We start from the raw sequence: 20,218 nt of genomic DNA on the forward strand, positions 1-20,218 counted from the left end.
TGTGTAATTCGTAAAGTGATTCTCTTTACTCTTAAATTTTAATGGTGGGGGCAAGTTTTATTGTAAATAAATTATTAGATAAACTCTGATTTTTATTTAATCTCTAATGGTTATTTAAAATTTTAAGTCTTCCCTATAAATTTCAACACATGCCATACTATAAAAGATGGGGAAAAAAGTACTTGATCCAAAAGAAATAAGTAATGTAATAGGAGAAAATTTTGCAAAAGTAAGTAGTGACAAAAATTTAGATGAGCATTTCCGCACAAAGAAAAATGGTATAGAATTAATAACAATAAATTTTGAAACAATAGAAGATAGTTATTATAATAGAATATTTAATATGGAAGAGTTGGAATTCGCTCTGTTGAACAGCAATAAATCTGCCCCTGGAGGTGACAGTATTTTTTTAAAAATGATTTACCATTTAGCACCTTTGGCAGAGTCATACTTATTAGAGTTTTATAATCACTTATGGCTTCGAAATTTATTTCCTGATGAACGGCGTGAACCTATAATTATTCCTACCCCCCAACCTGGAAAGGATCCCAGTAATGTAAACGATTACAGACCAATTTCTTTAACAAGTTGTTTATGCAGATTACTAGAGAAAATGGTAAATGGTCGACTAACATGGCACATTTGAGAGAATAAAATTTTGACTCACATTCAGTTCGGGTCACAGTGTAACAGATCTACCTTGGATTCTCTATCTAACTTAGAAGACCACATATGAAGAGGATTTGAACAAAAACAAATCACTGTAGTCATCTTTTTTGACATTGAAAACGCATATGATACTACATGGAGATATGCAATATTAAAAACATTACATAAAAACAGCATCCATGGATATTTACCCATGTTTATCCAAAACTCTCTGACAAAACACACTTTTCAAGTAAGAATTGATGATGTATTGTCAAGTACATTTCCACTTGAAAATGGTGTTCCACAAGGAAGCGTCCTTAGTGGCACACTGTTTACTTCAGCAATAAATGACATCAGTAATAATCTACCTATTGGAATTAAAATTAACTTGCATATGGATGATTTTACCATTTGTTATTCAGCATCTCGCATAAAACATGCAGAGCGAATCATTAATAAAACTATAATAAAAATAGATGAATGGGCCTCATCTGTAGGCTTTAAATTATCCATGCAAAAGACTCAAGCTGTAATGTTTTATATATAAAAATAAAAAGTGGAAAAAGTTGAAGAAATTAATTTAAAAATCAGAAACCATAGTATACCAGTTAGCCAAGCAGCAAAATTTTTGGGATTAGTATATGATGCTCACTTTAACTGGAAAACCCACATAACATACGTGAAATCTAAATGTAAAATAGCATTAAACCTAATTAAAAAAAACTATCAAACACTACTTGGGGAGCTGACAGACATACCCTTACTTTACTGTACAAAGCAACAGTGTTGTCTATCATTGACTATGGAAGCGAAATATATGGCTCGGCATCAGACGCAATGCTGAAAACGTTAGACCCAGTTCATAATGAAGGCCTTAGAATATGTCCAGGATCCTTAGACCCAGTTCATAGCGAAGGCCTTAAAATAGGTTCAGGATCCTTAGACCCAGTTCATAGCGAAGGCCTTAGAATATGTTCAGGATCCTTAGACCCAGTGTCTCCATAGAGAGTTTGTAACAATGAAGAATGCCTTGAGAATTCAGAAAAGTGATTCTCCAACCAAAAAATTATTTGAATTAAGAGATGCATTTATAAACAATCACTCACCACGTTTCCTTGTTAGAGCTAGAAGACTGTTTGAGTCGTTGAATATAAATGTGTAATTGCCTTTAACAGTAAAATTACCTCCTCCGCGGACTATGAATGAAATAATAATTTGCACACACACACTTAAAACACCATAGACAACATGCAATAGAGCATATAAGTCTAAAGGGTCCACATTACGCAATATACACGGACGGATCTAAATCAGAGTGTGGAGTGGGATATGCTGCAGTATCCCAAGACAAAATTTATCAGTTCTCTCTACCTGATAATGCCTCGGTATTTACAGCTGAGTTATCAGCCATAAAAATAATGAAAGAAACCTCATGTAATAATTTTGTAATTTTTAGCGACTCTGATGGTGCTTTTAGAGTTTACAAACCAAAAAATAACATTGTACAACAAAGTTATTACTCCATAAGTTATAAAATAATGGGAAAAATATAGAAATATGTTGGATCCTTGCCTATGTAGTGGTCAAAGGAAATGAAGAGGCTGATAAAGCAGGTAAAGAAGCAACCAATATGACACGATCTAATGAAAATATCCCAGTTAACGATATATAACACATAAATTAGGCATTTTAAACAAATGGCAAAGTAAATGGAATGAAGAACTTGAAAATAAAAAATGGAGTTCATCATACCAAAGAGAGAGACATACACAAGTAATTCTAACATGTCTCCGAATAGGTCATACTCGTCTGACAACAGGACACTTAATGAGCAGCCCACATGAACCAGCTCCCGAATGCTCAGAATGCAGTGATAATAACAGTTAAATGTTTTATGCGAATGCCCAAAATATAACCAACATCGGTTATCAACGTTTGGAAATGGATCGATTGGTGGAGTTTTTATCAGAGTCTGCAACATTTTCAATTGACTCAGTTTTAATATTCATGAGGAAATGTAAATAAATTAATTAATAAAGTATAAAAATTAATGTATTTTAAAAAATACAAAATTTTATCATTACTCAGTTTTATTTAGTTTTTAATTGTACAGAGAAACTAATATATATAAAAAATCCTAATTTAAAAATTCATTATTCATTGATCATTTAGTCCCAGTGTTTAGCCTATGACTTAGACCTGGTACTCCATTTCATTTTAATCCTTCGGGCCATCCCTGTGAGAGATGTTAATCAGCTCAGTGGTGTGTTTAAACTATCTTAATAATAATAATGAAGACAGGAAGCGCATCCATCCATTTAATATGTCAAAAATTATGAAATGCTACGTTCTGCAAGTTTTAGAAATAGCTGAAGAAGGCTCATCTAAATATTTATTATATTATTTGTTTTCTCTTTGTGAATTAATTTTGTTTTAATTGTCAATGTCTTTTTGGTTAAAAGGGATAATACTTTGCCTTTTCCATATGATCGTTCCCCCTCGATCTGGGACCACCTTGACGTGGTGAAGGGGCTCTTAAACCCCAGGAATCTGTTCCAGGGCTTGAGTCCAAGAGCCCCATATACCATTATATTTTTCTTTGAATTAATTTTTGTGGAATTTCCTGCTTTTGCTAAAATTTATTGGACCTGATAAACAGGAAAAGATATCATAACTGGGATTGGGTTTATATCCGAAGCTAAATAGTGGGAACTGTGGTAGGACCATCAGCTGCCCGATAATGTTCGGACCTGAGAGATATCAGGCGGAACTATTCTTTAGGGCTGGACCACGGATTCCAGGGGGTCCGGTTGTGGGGATAGGACTCTCGGCATTCTATCCGGTTTGCCCATAACACGATTAGAGTGGGAATGATAATATTCTCGTAATACCTTCGGTCCTAGCAAGCAGGTGGCTTACATTTGGGCCACTATAATCATGTTGTGCCATCCCTTGTGGGGTAGGGTAGGTACACGGACATTTGGGAGTCAGTTCTCACTTGTGCCATTGGTGGAAGGATAAACCCCATGAAAGGCTAATATCCTTTTAAGGTTTTCAGGTTTATTATTATTTTTTTTTTTTTTGCCCCTCTCAAATTTTTATGTCTAGCATTTATGAGGATTCGAGTACCCCTGGACCCTTTGATGGTGCTGTACTGGCACAGATGACGACCTCTGCACCCACCTTGGAGATTGAAATTTCTCCAAATGTTGATGACTTCTCGAAAAATAAATTGACAAAAAGCAGTAATAACAAATATCCTGATCGCCCTCCTGACTTCTCCTCCCCTGGACCCTCTAGCCATGCTTCATTGATGACGACTTCAAGCATGGACACGGACTTCTCTAAGAAATCTTCATCCAAAATTAAATCCTCAACACAGCCAGGTTGTGTGAAAAATTTGAGGATGCTCCATATCGAAGACTTACCAGTTTGTTGTGATTATGAAATGATCTCGACAGCTCTGAAATCATTTGGAACTGTTGTATAAATCAGATTAAACTTTATTAGTAATGAATCTAAATGGGAAGCGTAGGTTACCTTTGGTAACCATGATGAGTCTCTAAAGGCTAGTAGTATGATAAGTACCATAAAAATAGTTCAAGCTACAGTACGAGGAGCCTTAACATACAAAGTTCCCAAAGACATGGACGTTTATGTGCCATCTAAATGGGCTCAGGATAAACCAGAGAGAAACCAGAATGCAGAAATAAGGAATCCTAGACCTCCTATGTGGGTGGCAGCTTCAGCCAAGGCGGAAAATTATAACTGCTATAAATTTTGCAGGTTTCTTCAGAAAAAGATGGGAGGAATAAAGAGCAGTGATATTTCTCGTTTTGGGAAGAACACCATTTTTATTCATGCCAAATCCACAACCCAAGCTTATATGCTGACCTTGTTGGACATAAAAATTTTGAAATGATTACAAAGATCAAGCCCCACTTAAGCATTATTTATGGGAGAGGAGTACTATTTGATAAGGACCTATATGACATGACAGAAGAAGAAATTCTAGAAATGAGTCCCACTTTAGTTTGGAGAGTGAAAAAGGCAGCTATTGCCAACATGGTCTTTAACCTTTGTAGACTCTGAAGTACCTTTCCACGTCATATTTGAAAACGAAAGGGTACGAATACGTCCTTTCCAGCAAAGACCAGTGCAATGCTATCATTGCTTCAAGTTTGGCCACCCATCAAAAAACTGCGAAAATGCTAAAATTTGTTTAAACTGCTCTGTTGTCCATCTTGATGATGAATGTAGTAGAAAAGCAAAATGTGTTAATTGTCAGTTGGAACATAAATCCAATAACAAAAATTGTGAAATTTACAAATTTGAACTGTCTGCACTAAATAAAGCCAATGCAGAGCATATAAGTATCGGTTTTGCGAAAAGACAATTAGGACAGCAACCTAGGATCTATGCTCAAGTTCTTAAGCCAGAACCCCGATCTACCACTAGGGGTGCAGTGGCAGCACCCTCTAATGTAGCAGGTGCATCAACCCGTGTGGTAGTGGCTCAGCCATGTGGGTCAGGTGCTCGGCCTGTTGAGGCTAGAGCACAATAGTTGGGTCAAAATCCTAGGTCCCGTGGTCGTGGAGTCCAGAACTAGGTTTCTTGGTGGTTTCGTCATCTTTAGGGGTCAATTAAAAAATTTGGCCCCCATGTACCTCAGAAAAGTGTGGGAAAATTTTTGGCGCCACTTTTTCAAAATGGCGGCTAACGGGAGTGATGAAATTTTGAAAATTTGTGGCTCATCACATTTTGTTATGAAACATTCTTATATGGGGTTTTGGGGTCAAGGAATCCATTTCTGCAATAAAATTTCACATTCTGACATTCCTTGATACATAAAAATCTAACAAGGACGCCGTAATATTGATTTTGGTATGGTTTTAGTTATGATGAAACTAGGATATGACTATGAGCCTTTGGTGTCAATGTCTGAGGACATTTGCATAGGAAATGCATCATTATTAGCCCAAGTGGTCAAAAATAATAATAACAGAGCCAATTAACATATTACTTTCATAAAACTTGGGGTGCACAGCTCAAATATTAGTTAAAAGTAGATGTATATACCAATTGTAAAACACACCATGATTCTAAATCTATGAATTTACTTTCAGATTGAGTCTGTTGCATAAATTGATGAAGGAACTGAATGAGCAAGTCATGTTTCCTTGAACATCATGAGCAATCAAACTAAGTGTATAGCCCGTGGCGAAAATTGCAGTCTAAAAGAAACCATTGGAACAGAAAAGTGGGATGCACTATGCACTAAATCTGAAAAGTGGGATGGACTTGATAAGTATGGCTACCTCTACAAGTCAACTGAATGAAACAGAAATGGGTGACTTCTGGTTATCATTTCTGGAGATGACAGATGCTCCAGCTCAGAATATCCATGCTTGCCACACACAGTCATATGAAGAGTTCAAATCGTCTACATATGAAATGCTCAAGGGTATGGCATCTTATAACCAAACTGAGTACACTAGATGCTCATCTGACTTCTGGGCCATGATTGAGAATCTCAACAAAGAGCGAGCCACCTTCTTTGAATCACACTTTGTCCAATCCATGTCAGGTCTCCCTTATTCAGCAATGCCCCTTGATATGTGGATTGAAGTAACTATGAATCTTTGCTCTAAGTTGAAAGCAGGATGGCTATATTTAATTCAGAATGAGAAACAACTTTTTGTTACAGCAAGAAATGCAAACAACGTGTCAAGGATGAAGTTTGCAGTGAAAAAAAACCTGAAAACTAAAGTGAGGGATTGAAAACACACACAATGTCAACCAGCCAGGATGAAAAAGGATGAGCAAGCTGTGACTGACATTTTAACAACTCTTACTGAGTGTGATGCACATCTTTTTGATAACCAAAATCCTGTCCTGTGCTCTATTGAGTCAGGTATCCCAGCAACACCTGAGGTGAAACTGAATTTCAGTGTTGTCCTGCACGAAGGGGCAAATAAAGTGAATACCTTACTAAATGAGAGGATGTTTAGCAAGAACAAGAAACTGCTTGACCCTATCCCCAGGAACAAGAGACTCAACTTTGAAAACATGACAATTATCAAGAAAGCATCAAAATTGTTGAATCATGCCAAGATGAAGCAAGCAGGACTAGCTGCTTCAGTAGAATTTGCTGAAGGTGTTGGGGCCATTTCATTAGAAGAGATCTTAGAGTTTCGCCTAACAGACGAGTGTCTCTCAATGTATTATGCAGATAGTTCCCAGAGAAAGCCAGCAAAGAGCAAACTGTTGGAGCATTTAAACTTAAGTACAGTTGTGAACATCCCAACAGAGTACAGTAGCATTGTTGATATGGGACTTATAATGCACTTAGCAACACCAACAGCAGAGGATCGAGAGACAGTAAAGAGGGATGGCCGTTCATATCTCTGGCTGGGTTATTTGGAGAAGATCATCTCTCTTGTTCTGACTCGGCATACTGTGGCTATAACTACCATGTTAGTGAATGATAACTACAACAAGCCAAACTCAATCAAAGGTGAAGAGCATGAAAAACGTGCTGCTAAGTACATAGGTGCTGGCAACAAATTTCCCAAACCAAATGACCCATTCCCTAGCCCCGCAGAATTCAACGTCTTCTTATCGGATTCTGGAAATAAAACCCGTCTCCAGAGATTAATCAAAAACCATCTTCTCCTGAAAAACCTTAACCGCCAGATTGTTTATTGTGAAGGAACCGTTTGCACAGGTATTGCATCAAACTCAGAACTACCACACCTATCCGTGAGACCACACAGAAGCTGATACTATGATGTTGACCATATATTCTGTCATTAGGCAAGACACTCCAGATCTGCCTGTAGTTATTGACAGCTTGACCGATGTATATGTGCAAGCTGCATATGTTGCACATCGTGTTCCAGGTGATTTGTTAATAAAAAGAAAGGATGGGTTAGTAAATTGCAAGGATTTGGCAGATGAAGAGATGAGTGACGTTGTAATAGCTGCCCACTGTATTAGTGGATGTGACCACACACCTGGTCAGTACGGTCATGGAAAAATACAGCTGATGAATAAGCTAAAGACGGACCCTGAAGCAAGAGAGCTCCTTTCATCTGTAGGTATGCAACCATCTTTAGATGATGAGACTCATTATGACATGGAACAGTTTGTTCTTACTAAATTGTATGGATGCCTATCAGGTTCGACTTGTGCTGAGGCAAGAGCCCAAAAATGGCAGAAGCAGAAAAGGAAAAATACCCTCCACCTCCCCCCCGATGCTGATTCATTGTACCACCATTTGCAAAGAGTGAACTATCTCACCTATTGCCTTAAAAACTTTGAGCTCAAAGAACATCCCTCTCCCATTAGGACTGGAATGGAAAATGTAGAGCGGTAAGGTACATGCGTGGACCCTTACCAAATACAGATAATTATTCCAGTGATACCTCCAGCTCAGACAGTGATAGTGACACTGATACAGAATGTGAAAGCTCCACAGATAGCTCATCAAATTTAGACACCGAATAAGTCTGTCCCAGGGGACACATGGTGATAAAAGATTATCATAAATGTATAAGACAAGTTATTAAATATTGTTTCAGTAGTTCACTATGATAATGCCTAATGCTTTGAATAATAAAAACACTTTTGAATAGTGTGCTCAAGTTATATATATTTATTAGCTACCTTACAATATACGACTAATTGGCACATTCATATTCTAGAGTTATCAGAGCTAAAACATTGCAGAAATTGACTTTATGCAGACCATATAGGATTTTTATGTATCAAGGAATGTCAGAATGTAAAATATTATTGCAGAAATGAATTCCTTGACCCCAAAAACCCCATATATGAATGTTTCATAACAAAAATGTGATGAGCCACAAATTTTCAAAATTTCCTCGTTCCTGTTAGCCGCCATTTTGAAATAGTGACGCCAAAAATTTTCCCCACACTTTTCGAAGGTACATGGGGCCAAATTTTTTATTTAACCCCTAAAGATGACGAAACCACCAAGAAACCTAGTTCTGGACTCCACGACCACGGGACCTAGGATTTTGACCCAACTACAAGCCTCCAAGGAGGATAAGATGGCACTTAACCCAACCACCTTGGAACTGTCTCAGGCAGAGTCTCTGCCTGATTTAATGGAGACTGAGGAGCAAAAGCACCAAAAGAGGAGACGTTCCCCTCATCCTCTCCTCCAATTAAACATGCATCACTTAGTAATAGATACGAAGTACTAAGCTCGATGCAAGAACCCCAGCCTGAATTTAAACAAATTGACAAGAAAGGGAAACAAATGACACCAGTAAATCAACAGATAATAAACCAAACCTGTTAAGACCAGTCCTTTCCAAATCATCTCTTGATAATACTCATAAACAAAAGAGAGTAAATGAGAAGGCTCCATTCAAAGCGCCTTCCACCAAGCCCAAAAAATAGTGTTCACATCAGTACTATGATGGAACTGAAGAGGTCTTATGGCTTGAAGTGAAGAGTTGAAAGTACTGCTCCATGACCATAGCCCAGGTATTATGTGACTCCAGGAAACTAGGCTTGGAAGCACACAATATAATCCTGGGTTAATTTACGGCATATATAATTCTCCATCACCAATCGGAGATAAAGCTAAGGGAGATGCAGCAATTATTGCGCATAAATCGTTGCAACACTCCTTGCTATCAATTAATACTCATCTCCAAGTTGTAGCAGTAACTTTCATTTTAGACAAGCAAATTACAGTTTGCTCCATCTATCTTCCTCCAGATTTGGATTTCACTTATAATGATATTCATTTACTGATTAATCAGCTTCCTACACCTTTGAAACTCATTTACTGATCAATCAGCTTCCTACTCCTTTCCTCCTCCTCGGTGATTTTAATGCTCACAACCCCATATGGGGTGGGAACACGGCAGATGCCAAGGGTAGGATATTGGAGGGTATTATGGATGATCATAATATCACTATACTCAATAGTAGAGCCATGACTTGCCATAACATCTACTCCAATACTTATTCGGCTATCGATCTGAGCTTCTGCTCATCTAGTGTTCACATTGATTATGAATGGTCAGTAAATGAATATCCAAATAGGAGTGACCATTTCCCAATTCATATAAAAACAGTTAAGAATCAGCCCTCTGAGTCACCTCCCAATTGGAAGGTAGATGAAGCAGACTGGAAGAAGTTTAGTGAGTCTGTTCTCATGGACAAGAATGTAAAATCATTTCCATCCATCTCAGTGTTGCCACCATCAACAGTGCAATTGCCTCTATTTGAACAACAAAAAGTATAAGAGGAGTGGAACTGCCCAAGCCAAAGTTATTTACCAATGTGCTGTGGCCAAGCAAAATAAATATTTTAAAAAAGCAAAAAGACGCTCATGGATGTACTGCATTAATGGCATTAGCTCAAAAACACCATCCAAGATGATTTGGAAGAAAATTAAAAAACTAAACAGCAAGTTTGTCCCTGAACCTCTGCCTACCCTTAAGATAAGTGGTGACCTAATCACCCAACCAGAGAGGGTCGCAGAAAAATTAGTGGAACATTTCTTGAGAATATCAAGTAGTAAGAATTATTCTCTAGAATTTCAAAATATTAGAAATGCCCAGATTTCTCTTGATTTAAGTGAAAGTAATTTTGAACCATATAATGTAAAAAATTTACACTGCAGGAACTCAAAGATGCCTTGTAGAATGCCAAACCATCAGCCCCTGGTAAAGATAGAATACTTTATGAAATGCTGAAACATCCCTCAGAAAAGTAAAAGAAATTTCTTTTGGATATAATGAATGAAATCTGGGAAACTGGTATTATTCCTAAGAGCTGGAAATTATCATTAATCCTTCCTATGAAGAAAACAAACAAGGATCCTTTTTCACTAGGCAGCTACAGACCAATAGCTCTCACCAGTTGTGTTTGTAAGCTGATGGAAAAGATGATTAACACCAGACTTGTATGGCACTTGGAAACAAATAAATTTCTTTCTCCATTCCAGTTTGGCTTTAGGAAAACTAGATCTACTTTAGATCCCTTGCTCAGGCTCTCAAACCGAATACAACAAGGTTTTGCTAAACAGACCTAAACAATAGGAGTTTTCTTTGATTTGGAAAAAGCATATGACACCACATGGTGTTATGGTATTATAAAAAAGTTGTACAAGATGGGCATTGAAGGGAAAATTATTAGATTTATAAATTCATTTTTTCAGAAAGATATGTAAAGATGAGAGTTGGGAATCATGTATCACGACCTTTCTTACAAGAAGAGGGAGTTCCTCAGGTTAGTGTCCTTAGTGTCACCCTCTTTGCTATTGCCATTAATGGAGTATTAGAATAGATATCATCACCAGTAAAAGGCTCTTTATTTGTAGATGATTTGGCTCTGTACTGCACAGGATATGATGCAGCATCTACTAGCAGGTTCATGCAAAGAGCCAGCGATAAAGTAAGCAAGTGGGCTAATGAGCAAGGGTTTCGATTTTCCGAATCTAAAACTGTCGCTATTCGGTTCTGCAGACACCGAACTAAGGAAACCATTCGAACTCTTACCTTAAATGGAATTATTTTACCTTAGTCTACTGAGGTAAAATTTTTAGGAATGGTCTTTGATGAAAAGCTGACCTGGAATAATCATATTCACCAGTTAAAAGTGAAAGTGAAAAGATCACTAAATATTTAAAAAGTAGTATCTAATTTTAATTGGGGTGCTGATAAGAAATCGTTGTCAAGGCTTTATAATGCAGTATGTTTATCTAAGTTAGACTATGGCTGCCAAATATACTCATCTGCTTCAAAGACTAAACTTAAGGAATTGGATGCTGTGCATAATATGGGGCTAAGGATCTGCACTGGAGCTTTTAGAACTTCACCCACTGAAAGTATTTATGTAGACTCCCATCAACTACCACTGGACTTAAGGAGGCATGAGCTAGGTCTGAGACACCATGCGGGTGAAAAGCTCGAAGGAGAATCCTTCTTTTGAGATCTTAAAACAGTGTGAAAAATTGGATGCTCTGCATAATATGGGGCTAAGGATCTGCACTGGAGCTTTTAGAACTTCACCCACTGAAAGTATTTATGTAGACTCCCATCAACTACCACTGGACTTAAGGAGGCATGAGCTAGGTCTGAGACACCATGCGGGTGAAAAGCTCGAAGGAGAATCCTTCTTTTGAGATCTTAAAACAGTGTGACCCAAGTCTTTTTGGATCTAGATCTTCAATACCATTTCAGATCAGACAGCTGGGTGAACTGGAGGATGAAAGCATAAAAACGCAGAAGATCCTACAATTCCTGCTATCCCTCCATGGTTTATTCCAGCAATAGGTGTCTGCATTAAAGAGACAAAGAAGAAAGATCGTCAGGAAGAAGAAGTCTGAAACAAGTTTTTGGAGCATAATGAGAGGCATCTAAATGACAGGAAAATCTATACTGACGGATCAAAATCGGAAGATGGAGTAGGATGTGCAGTGGTGTGTGAGGGGGAATCATATATAAAAAAAGTTATCAGACTCTTCATCCATATTCACTGCTGAAGCAACAGCCATAGTTGATGCTTTAAATCTTGCATCTGATAAGAAATTTAAATCTACAGTGATATATAGTGACTCAAGGAGTGTTTTAGAAGCCCTAAAACACAGTGTATAATGCTGTATAAAACTCAGCCGTAGCCCATGAAACTTTCAGCCACGGCTCAGTGGTGGCCTATGTTGTTACGATCATAGCTAACTTTAACCTTAAACAAAATCAAAACTACTGAGGCTAGAGGGCTACAATTTGGTATGTTTGATGATTTGAGGGTGGAGGTGATCAACATACTAATTTTCAGCCCTCTAGCCTCAGTAGTTTTTAAGATCTGAGGGTGGACAGACAAATAGCCATCTCAGTAGTTTTCTTTGACAGAAAACTAAAAACTAAACAGAAAGAAGCAAATAAAAAGAAGAGGCAAAGAAAATGATGAAGTTCAAGAGCAAAATGCGAATAAAGTAGGGGAGCCCCAAAAACTAATAGAAACTTCTCAATCATAAGAAATAATTTAACGAAACAATTTAAATGAGTCATCGACATTAAAATGTTAAATGCATTGAATTTGTAACGAAGGACTGGAAACCGAAACCAACGCAAGAGTTACCGAAACCGTCGACTAAAGTTCCACTCGTATGCACGGTCGTGTCAGTCATAATGGGCGGCTTGTACTGGTTTCATTTTTTTATTGTTCTATAATTGGAGAAGAAAATACAGTAAAAACAACAGGAAACTTACTTCATGAGTAAATATGCTGTTGTGTAAAATGTTGTAAAATAAAAGCTGTATTTCCATGTATTATAAGATTATGTGCCACATAGAGGTCATTTAGGGCAGAAGAGGAATAACTGAAAGTTTTCGATTTCCACGCTATCCAGGCCAGCATCTGCTTGGAGACGCGCGAGTCTTACAGCGTGGGCGTGGGAAATACGTCAGCGCAAGGTCTAGAGAATACATGTATTCTGTAGAGTAGACCTTGCGTCAGCGCACAGATAATAATGAGTCCGTGTCAACCTGAGATGCCAATGGGACAGGAAGCTTGCATCGGCATGTCTCTTCAGAACCTTCTAGAAGGAATTCCTAGTTTTAACTGGTTTATAGGTGGGGCGTCGAGGCATGTAAGTTCAGTTGTACATACCTGTATGTGCCTCGTGGATCTTTCGTGTCATAAGTTTTTTTTTTATTCTTTTTATGTTCATGTTTTGATGGTGTGAGAAACAGTGTGCCTGAAACTAAGGGGATATTTTCTCCTTTTTGCAGGTGTTTCATGACTGTGGGCATGAATGACACGTGTGTCATGTATGACAAGATGGGCGCTTGTGGTGCGCCTGTTAGAATTGGCTGTTATGGGAATATGGCCAATTGGGACTGGTACAAGTGAGTTAACAATGGAGAGACTTTGTAGTGACGGGGAAGAGACGGGAGAAGGTCTCGTTAGTGTTCCATTATGCAGTGTTTTTAGGGAGTAGTTTATTTGCTTGCATTTTTAATAATATTATTCATTTTGACTGGTTACCATAATTAACCTGTTCACGCTGTTTTTTGTAGAATAAACTTTATTTTTGCAAAGGGATTTAATTTCACACATGCTAGTTAAAAGGTTCTGTTTAGAAGAAAGAAAGAAAAGAAGGAACTTAGCAACTGCTGATCTACAAGGACGCCAACTGGATTTCAGGCAAAACCCTATACCCCATACCTCCCGGAGGAGGGGAGAGAGCACATGTTTTACCTATTTCCGTGCTGCCACCTTTTTTCCCCTGTATCTGGGTTTTTTCAGCTTTCGTGCGTGATGAAAACAACCGTTACGTAATTCCTGGCCAATGTAAGGGTAATGCCACCCGGACGCGGCAAGCGTTGAGGTAGAGGCACGACTTTGACCATCTCCGCGGGAGAGCAGCGTCAAAAACTGACATGGCCACACCAAAAACGCCACCCTCCCACGCATCACTATCAGCAGTCGAAGGTATCCTTCTGTAAAAAACGTCATTATCGCGTTTGGGTAGGAAATTGCTTTTAATCGAAAACCTAAGTGCTAAACTTTGACGATAGACTATGCAAAAGAGTGTGGATTCACGATTTCAATAAACAGAGAAGGAAGGAAGTGAATTTTACAATTTATATTGTCAGTTTCGTTTATACGAAGACAAATTTTATGAATATTTAATCGTATGACCCAACGATCTTTTGATTCTTTGGTTGCAATAATAGAAGTCAGGCCCACAAAACAAACGACGAACTACAGTATAGGCAACCCATCTCTCCCGAAGGTCGGCTACTAAACAGTGCTTTAAACATCAATGAAGCCTTCTCAATTATTTCACTGGAGTTGGAAGAGTTCCTTACAAAATAATTTAGCCTTACCAGGCAATATAATTGAGACAAATATGACATAAAGTTCATAAAAATCATTGTCCCTGTATTATACTTTCAGAATTAACTAGTATTTGCATGAAATATATTGTTCAAACATATGAAAATTTTTCATTTGAAATATCCCTACTTCATCTTTTAGATTTTGTCTGGTTATCTTTCCAGCTTCATGGATGGAAAAAATCCCCCTCTCTCTCTCTCTCTCTTCTCTCTCTCTGAGCTCTCTCTCTCTCTCTCTCTCTCTCTTTGAGTATATATATATATATATATATATATATATATAAAAGATATATAAATATATATATATATATATATATATATATATATATATATATATATATATATATATATATATATATATAAATATATAAGCATCTTGCTATATATGTTGGCTATATAGAAATTATATATATAATATATATACATATATATATATATATATATATATATATATCATATATATATATATATATGTACACTAAAATGGCACACACACTATTTTAACTTACCATCACAGCAGTTGATTGCTTATATCTTCCCAATGCTTTTTTTTTTTTTAACACAATGTTATTTTTGTGGAGTGGATCACGGGGTTTTATCTCACAAAGCTCTCATCCGAAACCCCTCCCAATTAATTCTTGTGTCGCCATTATGTCCAATCACGACCGACTGAATACGTTAAACTTCGGCAACTGATGGAAATGGTGTGGTCTTGGGCAAAGACGCCGGGAACCGCCGCGGTATTTTAAAACATGTTACATCGCAACTCCACGGCGGCAACTGCAGAGGGTCGAGTCTTCCCGCTGGCCCGGCGTGGCCACTGCACATAAGATACGTTACATTTCAAATCGCCGCGGGAACCTCTTCCCTAAAACCTCCACGCTCACCGCGTCTGGTGTGGCCTCACCTTAAGCAATGATGTGATGATGGTAATCAGCATCAAAATTAAATTTTAGATCTGCGCAATGTTCCAGTATTGACCATCTCCGTTGAAATGAAAAATAAAACTGAACGTCATATTGAAGTCGGCGAAGAATCGTCAAACAGATGATATCACCTGCAGTAACTTACAACGTACGTCAGTAAAAAAATCAACAATCACGCTTTTGATTTCAGCAGACTTATGAGGAGGATATCACGTGAACTTTTAATGATAATTCTGAAATCAAAAGCGTGATTTCAGCAGACTTATGAGGAGGATATCACGTGAACTTTTAATTACAATTCCTTTACATTTGTTCCAAGAGATGTGTAATGAATAAATGGTATTATGAATGCTAACTGTAGAAGATGGGGTGACAGGGACTTGTTTGGGTATGTTTGTTTAAAATAAACTTAGTTGAAAGTATTCGGTTGGCAAAGTCAAGACGTGGGAAAAGGTAAGCATCTTTTGGTCAAAGACCTTCAATGAGATCACGTCACCTTACTCCCATAGTTGCTGGAAAATATGTTACATGATCTGTACACGTGAATGGAAAATAACATATTGGAGAGTTGTGGACGTACCGTTTTATCATTTACGGATACACAACTGTTATTAGCGGTACATCTGAATAATTGTGTATGTGTTTGTGCATAGCAGAGTCCACCGCTCTTTGCAGCTAAGCCCCGCCCACCGCACACCAGTGATTAGTTAGCTCTCGAGGGGTGAATGACGTCATACCAAACTCGGTTTTTTTTACCGAGGCAATCATGTGCATCCTACTCGCAGGGTGCCTTTTAGCTCGGAAGAGTTTCCTGCTAGCTGATTGGTTGCAAATATTTTGTCCGAATAGCATCATTGTTTTCAAATAATTAGTCTAAGTAATGTGAATCGAAACTTATTTACTAACCTAAATTTCTCCCACAGATATGTGTTTTGTCAATAAATAATGTTAACGAATAAAGAGATAATAAAGTATTGTGATGTAAGTCTAAATTTAATAACAACACCTGCCGAAACACAACGACAGGAGCTTGTTTTCGGATGTACGCTGCATAATTTTTTTTTTTTTCACATTTTTAACACCAACCGGGATAAATTACACTAAGCATAAGAAAAACATGTTATTATAAACTTTCTTTGAACAAGTCTACTAAAACATGGAATTAATAAAACTCGCTATTATTGGAAACTTCCAGGAGGTAAAAGGAACAGCCTGTGGCATTAGATAAAAATTTAGATAAAATTACCTAGATAAGTAGGCCTAGTTATTCATATGGTCTCCACATGCCAGCAAATGTTGATGGGCAAGAAAGCTTTTCAGATACATATCATCTTTTATTTAGGCTTAGACCTTGAATTCACATGTTTGGGAATCTCTGGTTTAGACAGTTGACGAAAGTTGACCCGTTTGATTCAGTTTCACAAGCATTATTTCAATGGAAAATTTACATGGTGTCCTTTGCACCTGCAGTGCAAGGATTATCGCATACTACCCAGTGCCCTTGAGAATGATTTCATTCCTTATTCTCTCGACCGGTGGAACCATCTTCCTCGCAGTATTATTAATGCTGATCCATCCCAGTTTAAAAGTGGTGTAAAGTACTCTAAGCAGTATTCACTATTGCCATAGTTTTTCTGACTTTCATGGTTTTTGTATCCATTCATTTGTTTGTGTGACGATTTATTCCGGTTGTTAATTGATTTTTATTGCTTTCCTTTATTACATACATACTGTTTAGGGAAAGGTTCTTTTGAATTTGAGGCTCTGTCGACATGAAAATTGCAGAAATTGCTTGATATTTTGATATTGCAATTGTATCCTTTTAAGTATGTTCAGCCATTAGGTACTACTTTACTACACTGCAACGTTTTGAATGTTCGTAAAGCCTATCCTGACGATGGACAACATACCTGGAAACTCTCCTGATGTTGGGTAATGGTTGTAGCTTGAGCTCTAATGGTAGAAGCCCTTGAATCTGCCGCCTCCAGCATCTTCATAGCCTCTTCTCTGTCACTGGTCACCCTCAGAAATCTCAGTGCCTGCATTAAAGAAAGGTGCATCATGAAGTTGTGATCACTTGATTTTATTTCAGAATATAGTCAGACTTTCATGAGCATTAGTACATTTCGTTTCTGTGCATAATTCGTTGCATAATTAATATTGGTGCGAAATGGTGAGGCACTTTGATTCCTGGTGTCAGACTCCGTCTGTTTCACACGTAAATATACATCATTTCTGGATAACGTTGAGACAGAAACTGTTAAAGGGAAAATTTTGTTTGACCCTTACCTGGACTTGTTCAGCTAACTTAGCAGTTTCACCATCCAGTTCTTCTATTTCCTTTTCTAGTAATTGTTCTAGTTTCTTGATTAGAGTTGGTCTTTCCATCATACTCCTCCTCACAGTCCTTCTCAGTCTCTTCACTTCCTTTTGGAGCACCTCGTACTTGTTATGTACCTGTGTTTTGACACATGGCATCAAATTATTGATTTCTACATTGTACTTATGCGCATTTTTCGCATTTTTCCATTATTTCCTTGACACTTTTTAACCTCTAACAATTCAAAGTAGGGGAAAACAGGAGCAGTGGTCTTTTACCTTGTTTATGAATTAAGAACTCTAATTAATGAACTGCAATGTTAAATAGTTCATTTCATCTGTATTCCTAATTCCAGTGAAGGAATCAACAGTTTGGAGTAAAAGGAGTAGTGTTACTGTCCTGCCACCGGGTGGACTTCACGATTATATCACCTATATGGATACTTATGGGAATATTGAAGAACTGATCATAGTTTCTTTGCAAGAAACCTGAAAATTAAGATTATATATATATATATATATATATATATATATATATATATATATATATATATATATATATATATATATATATATATATATATATATATATATATATATATATATATATACATACATATATATATATATGTATTCATATATTTATATATATGTATAATGCTAAAAAAATCACAGTAAATGCACGTGACTTCAGTATATAAAGGGAATCCCACAGGAAAATAACAGGCAGAAGTTCAGCACCAAGTGCTTTCAGGTTTTTTTTTTTTTTGTGCCCCGACGATGCGTGAATAAACGTGAAAACGCTTGTACTGAACTTCTGGCTGTGGGATTCGCTTTATATATATATATATATATATATATATATATATATATATATATATATATATATATATATATATATATATATATATATATGTATGTATGCATCTAATGTATGTATATATAGTATATATATGTATATATAATATATGTATATATATACTATATATATGTATGAGTATATATATGTATATATATATATATATATATATATATATATATATATATATATATATATATATATATATATATATATATATATATATATATATATATATATATATATATATATATATATATATATATATATATATATATATATATATATATATATGTATATATATCTAAACATTAAGCAACAAATTTCGTATGTATAAACAATATCAATGATAATTAATAACGTATATGTGTGTATATATAATATATATATATATACTGTATATACTATATATATATATATATATATATATATATATATATATATATATATATATATATATAAAATGTCCAAACATTAAACAACAAATTTCGTTTAATATCCAATTCGCTCAACCTCGGAAATAATATCAAATGGGAATTATAATTAATAACGGTTGGTCACCTCACAGGATCGTCAGTATGAGGTGACGAACCATTTTTCAATTACAATTCCCATTCGGTATTACCCCTCGAGTAGGACGCCTTGACGAGATGAGGGGCTAAGGGACCCTGGCCTTTGGGCCCAGGTCCTGACGAATCATCCTACGTAGTTTTTTGGTTTAAATGGCGTGGACATTTCCACATTCGCAAAATTTTACTGCTTAGGTGAATCTGAAAAGGGATCGTTTTTTGGAAGGGGTGTGCATTCGAAGTTATTTGTTGGAGTTGTGGTGGTTGAGTCGCTACCCGATATGGTTTGAACCTAAGAGATAGTGATGGGATTTTCCCATTGCTATCTTGGGGGGTGAAACCATCTCCGGGGATCAGCCCATCGGAATCCAGGAGGGGGTGGGCGCTGATTTTGGAGGTGAGACTCCTGGCTTTTGTCCGGAAACCCCAATTCGTTTGGAGTGGGGGTTCCCATTAGTGGGGACAGAACTCCCAGCAGGCGGATTGGCTTATGCCTGGGCCACTGCAAGCGTATTGGTGCTATCACGAAAGGGTAGGGTATGGGATGGACTGTTGGGAGTCAACTCTCACTTATGCCATTGGTGGAGAATGCGAATACCTGACTGATCCACGATACTTTCTTGATATAACCAAGCAATTTTGGGTGGGTGGATGAACCAGTTTGTGTGTGGTGGTCTGATGTGTGCATGCTTGGCATCTTAGGGTCTCTTCGCGGGCTTTGGCAGTGTGTTGGGGTGGGGAAGCTGGGCAGTAGAAGCTGCCCGGTTTTCCCTTTCTGATGTGCTGTTGAGGTCTGTGCGGGGGTTCTTGGGTGTCGGGTGTGCATTTTTTGGACTTTGCATACGGACTGAGTTAAACTTATGGATTTGGGTATTAGTTTTCCCTCCCGTGGGTCTGATCGACTTTCCGGCACTGGCAATGACTTCTGGCATAACTTGGAAATGAGCTTGGCAGTTGACAGAGCCAAACACTGAGACACGAGGGTGTTAGTAAATCTGGTGGATT

General features: G+C 37.2%; 1 protein-coding gene across 1 annotated transcript in view; it reads right to left on the bottom strand.

The window, feature by feature from the left end:
• Nucleotides 1–20,218, bottom strand: part of LOC136827724 (dynein axonemal heavy chain 6-like) — a 126,495-nt gene that overhangs the window by 96,426 nt on the left and 9,851 nt on the right. The window contains exons 6-7 of the mRNA XM_067085187.1: nt 17,756–17,923; nt 17,377–17,505 (exon numbers count right to left, since the gene is read on the bottom strand). Coding sequence (XP_066941288.1) covers nt 17,377–17,505; nt 17,756–17,923 — 297 coding nt within the window. The remainder of the gene's footprint in view (nt 1–17,376; nt 17,506–17,755; nt 17,924–20,218) is intronic.

The sequence above is a fragment of the Macrobrachium rosenbergii genome, chromosome 42 (genome assembly GCF_040412425.1).
Source record: "Macrobrachium rosenbergii isolate ZJJX-2024 chromosome 42, ASM4041242v1, whole genome shotgun sequence".
Classification (NCBI taxonomy): domain Eukaryota; kingdom Metazoa; phylum Arthropoda; class Malacostraca; order Decapoda; family Palaemonidae; genus Macrobrachium; species Macrobrachium rosenbergii.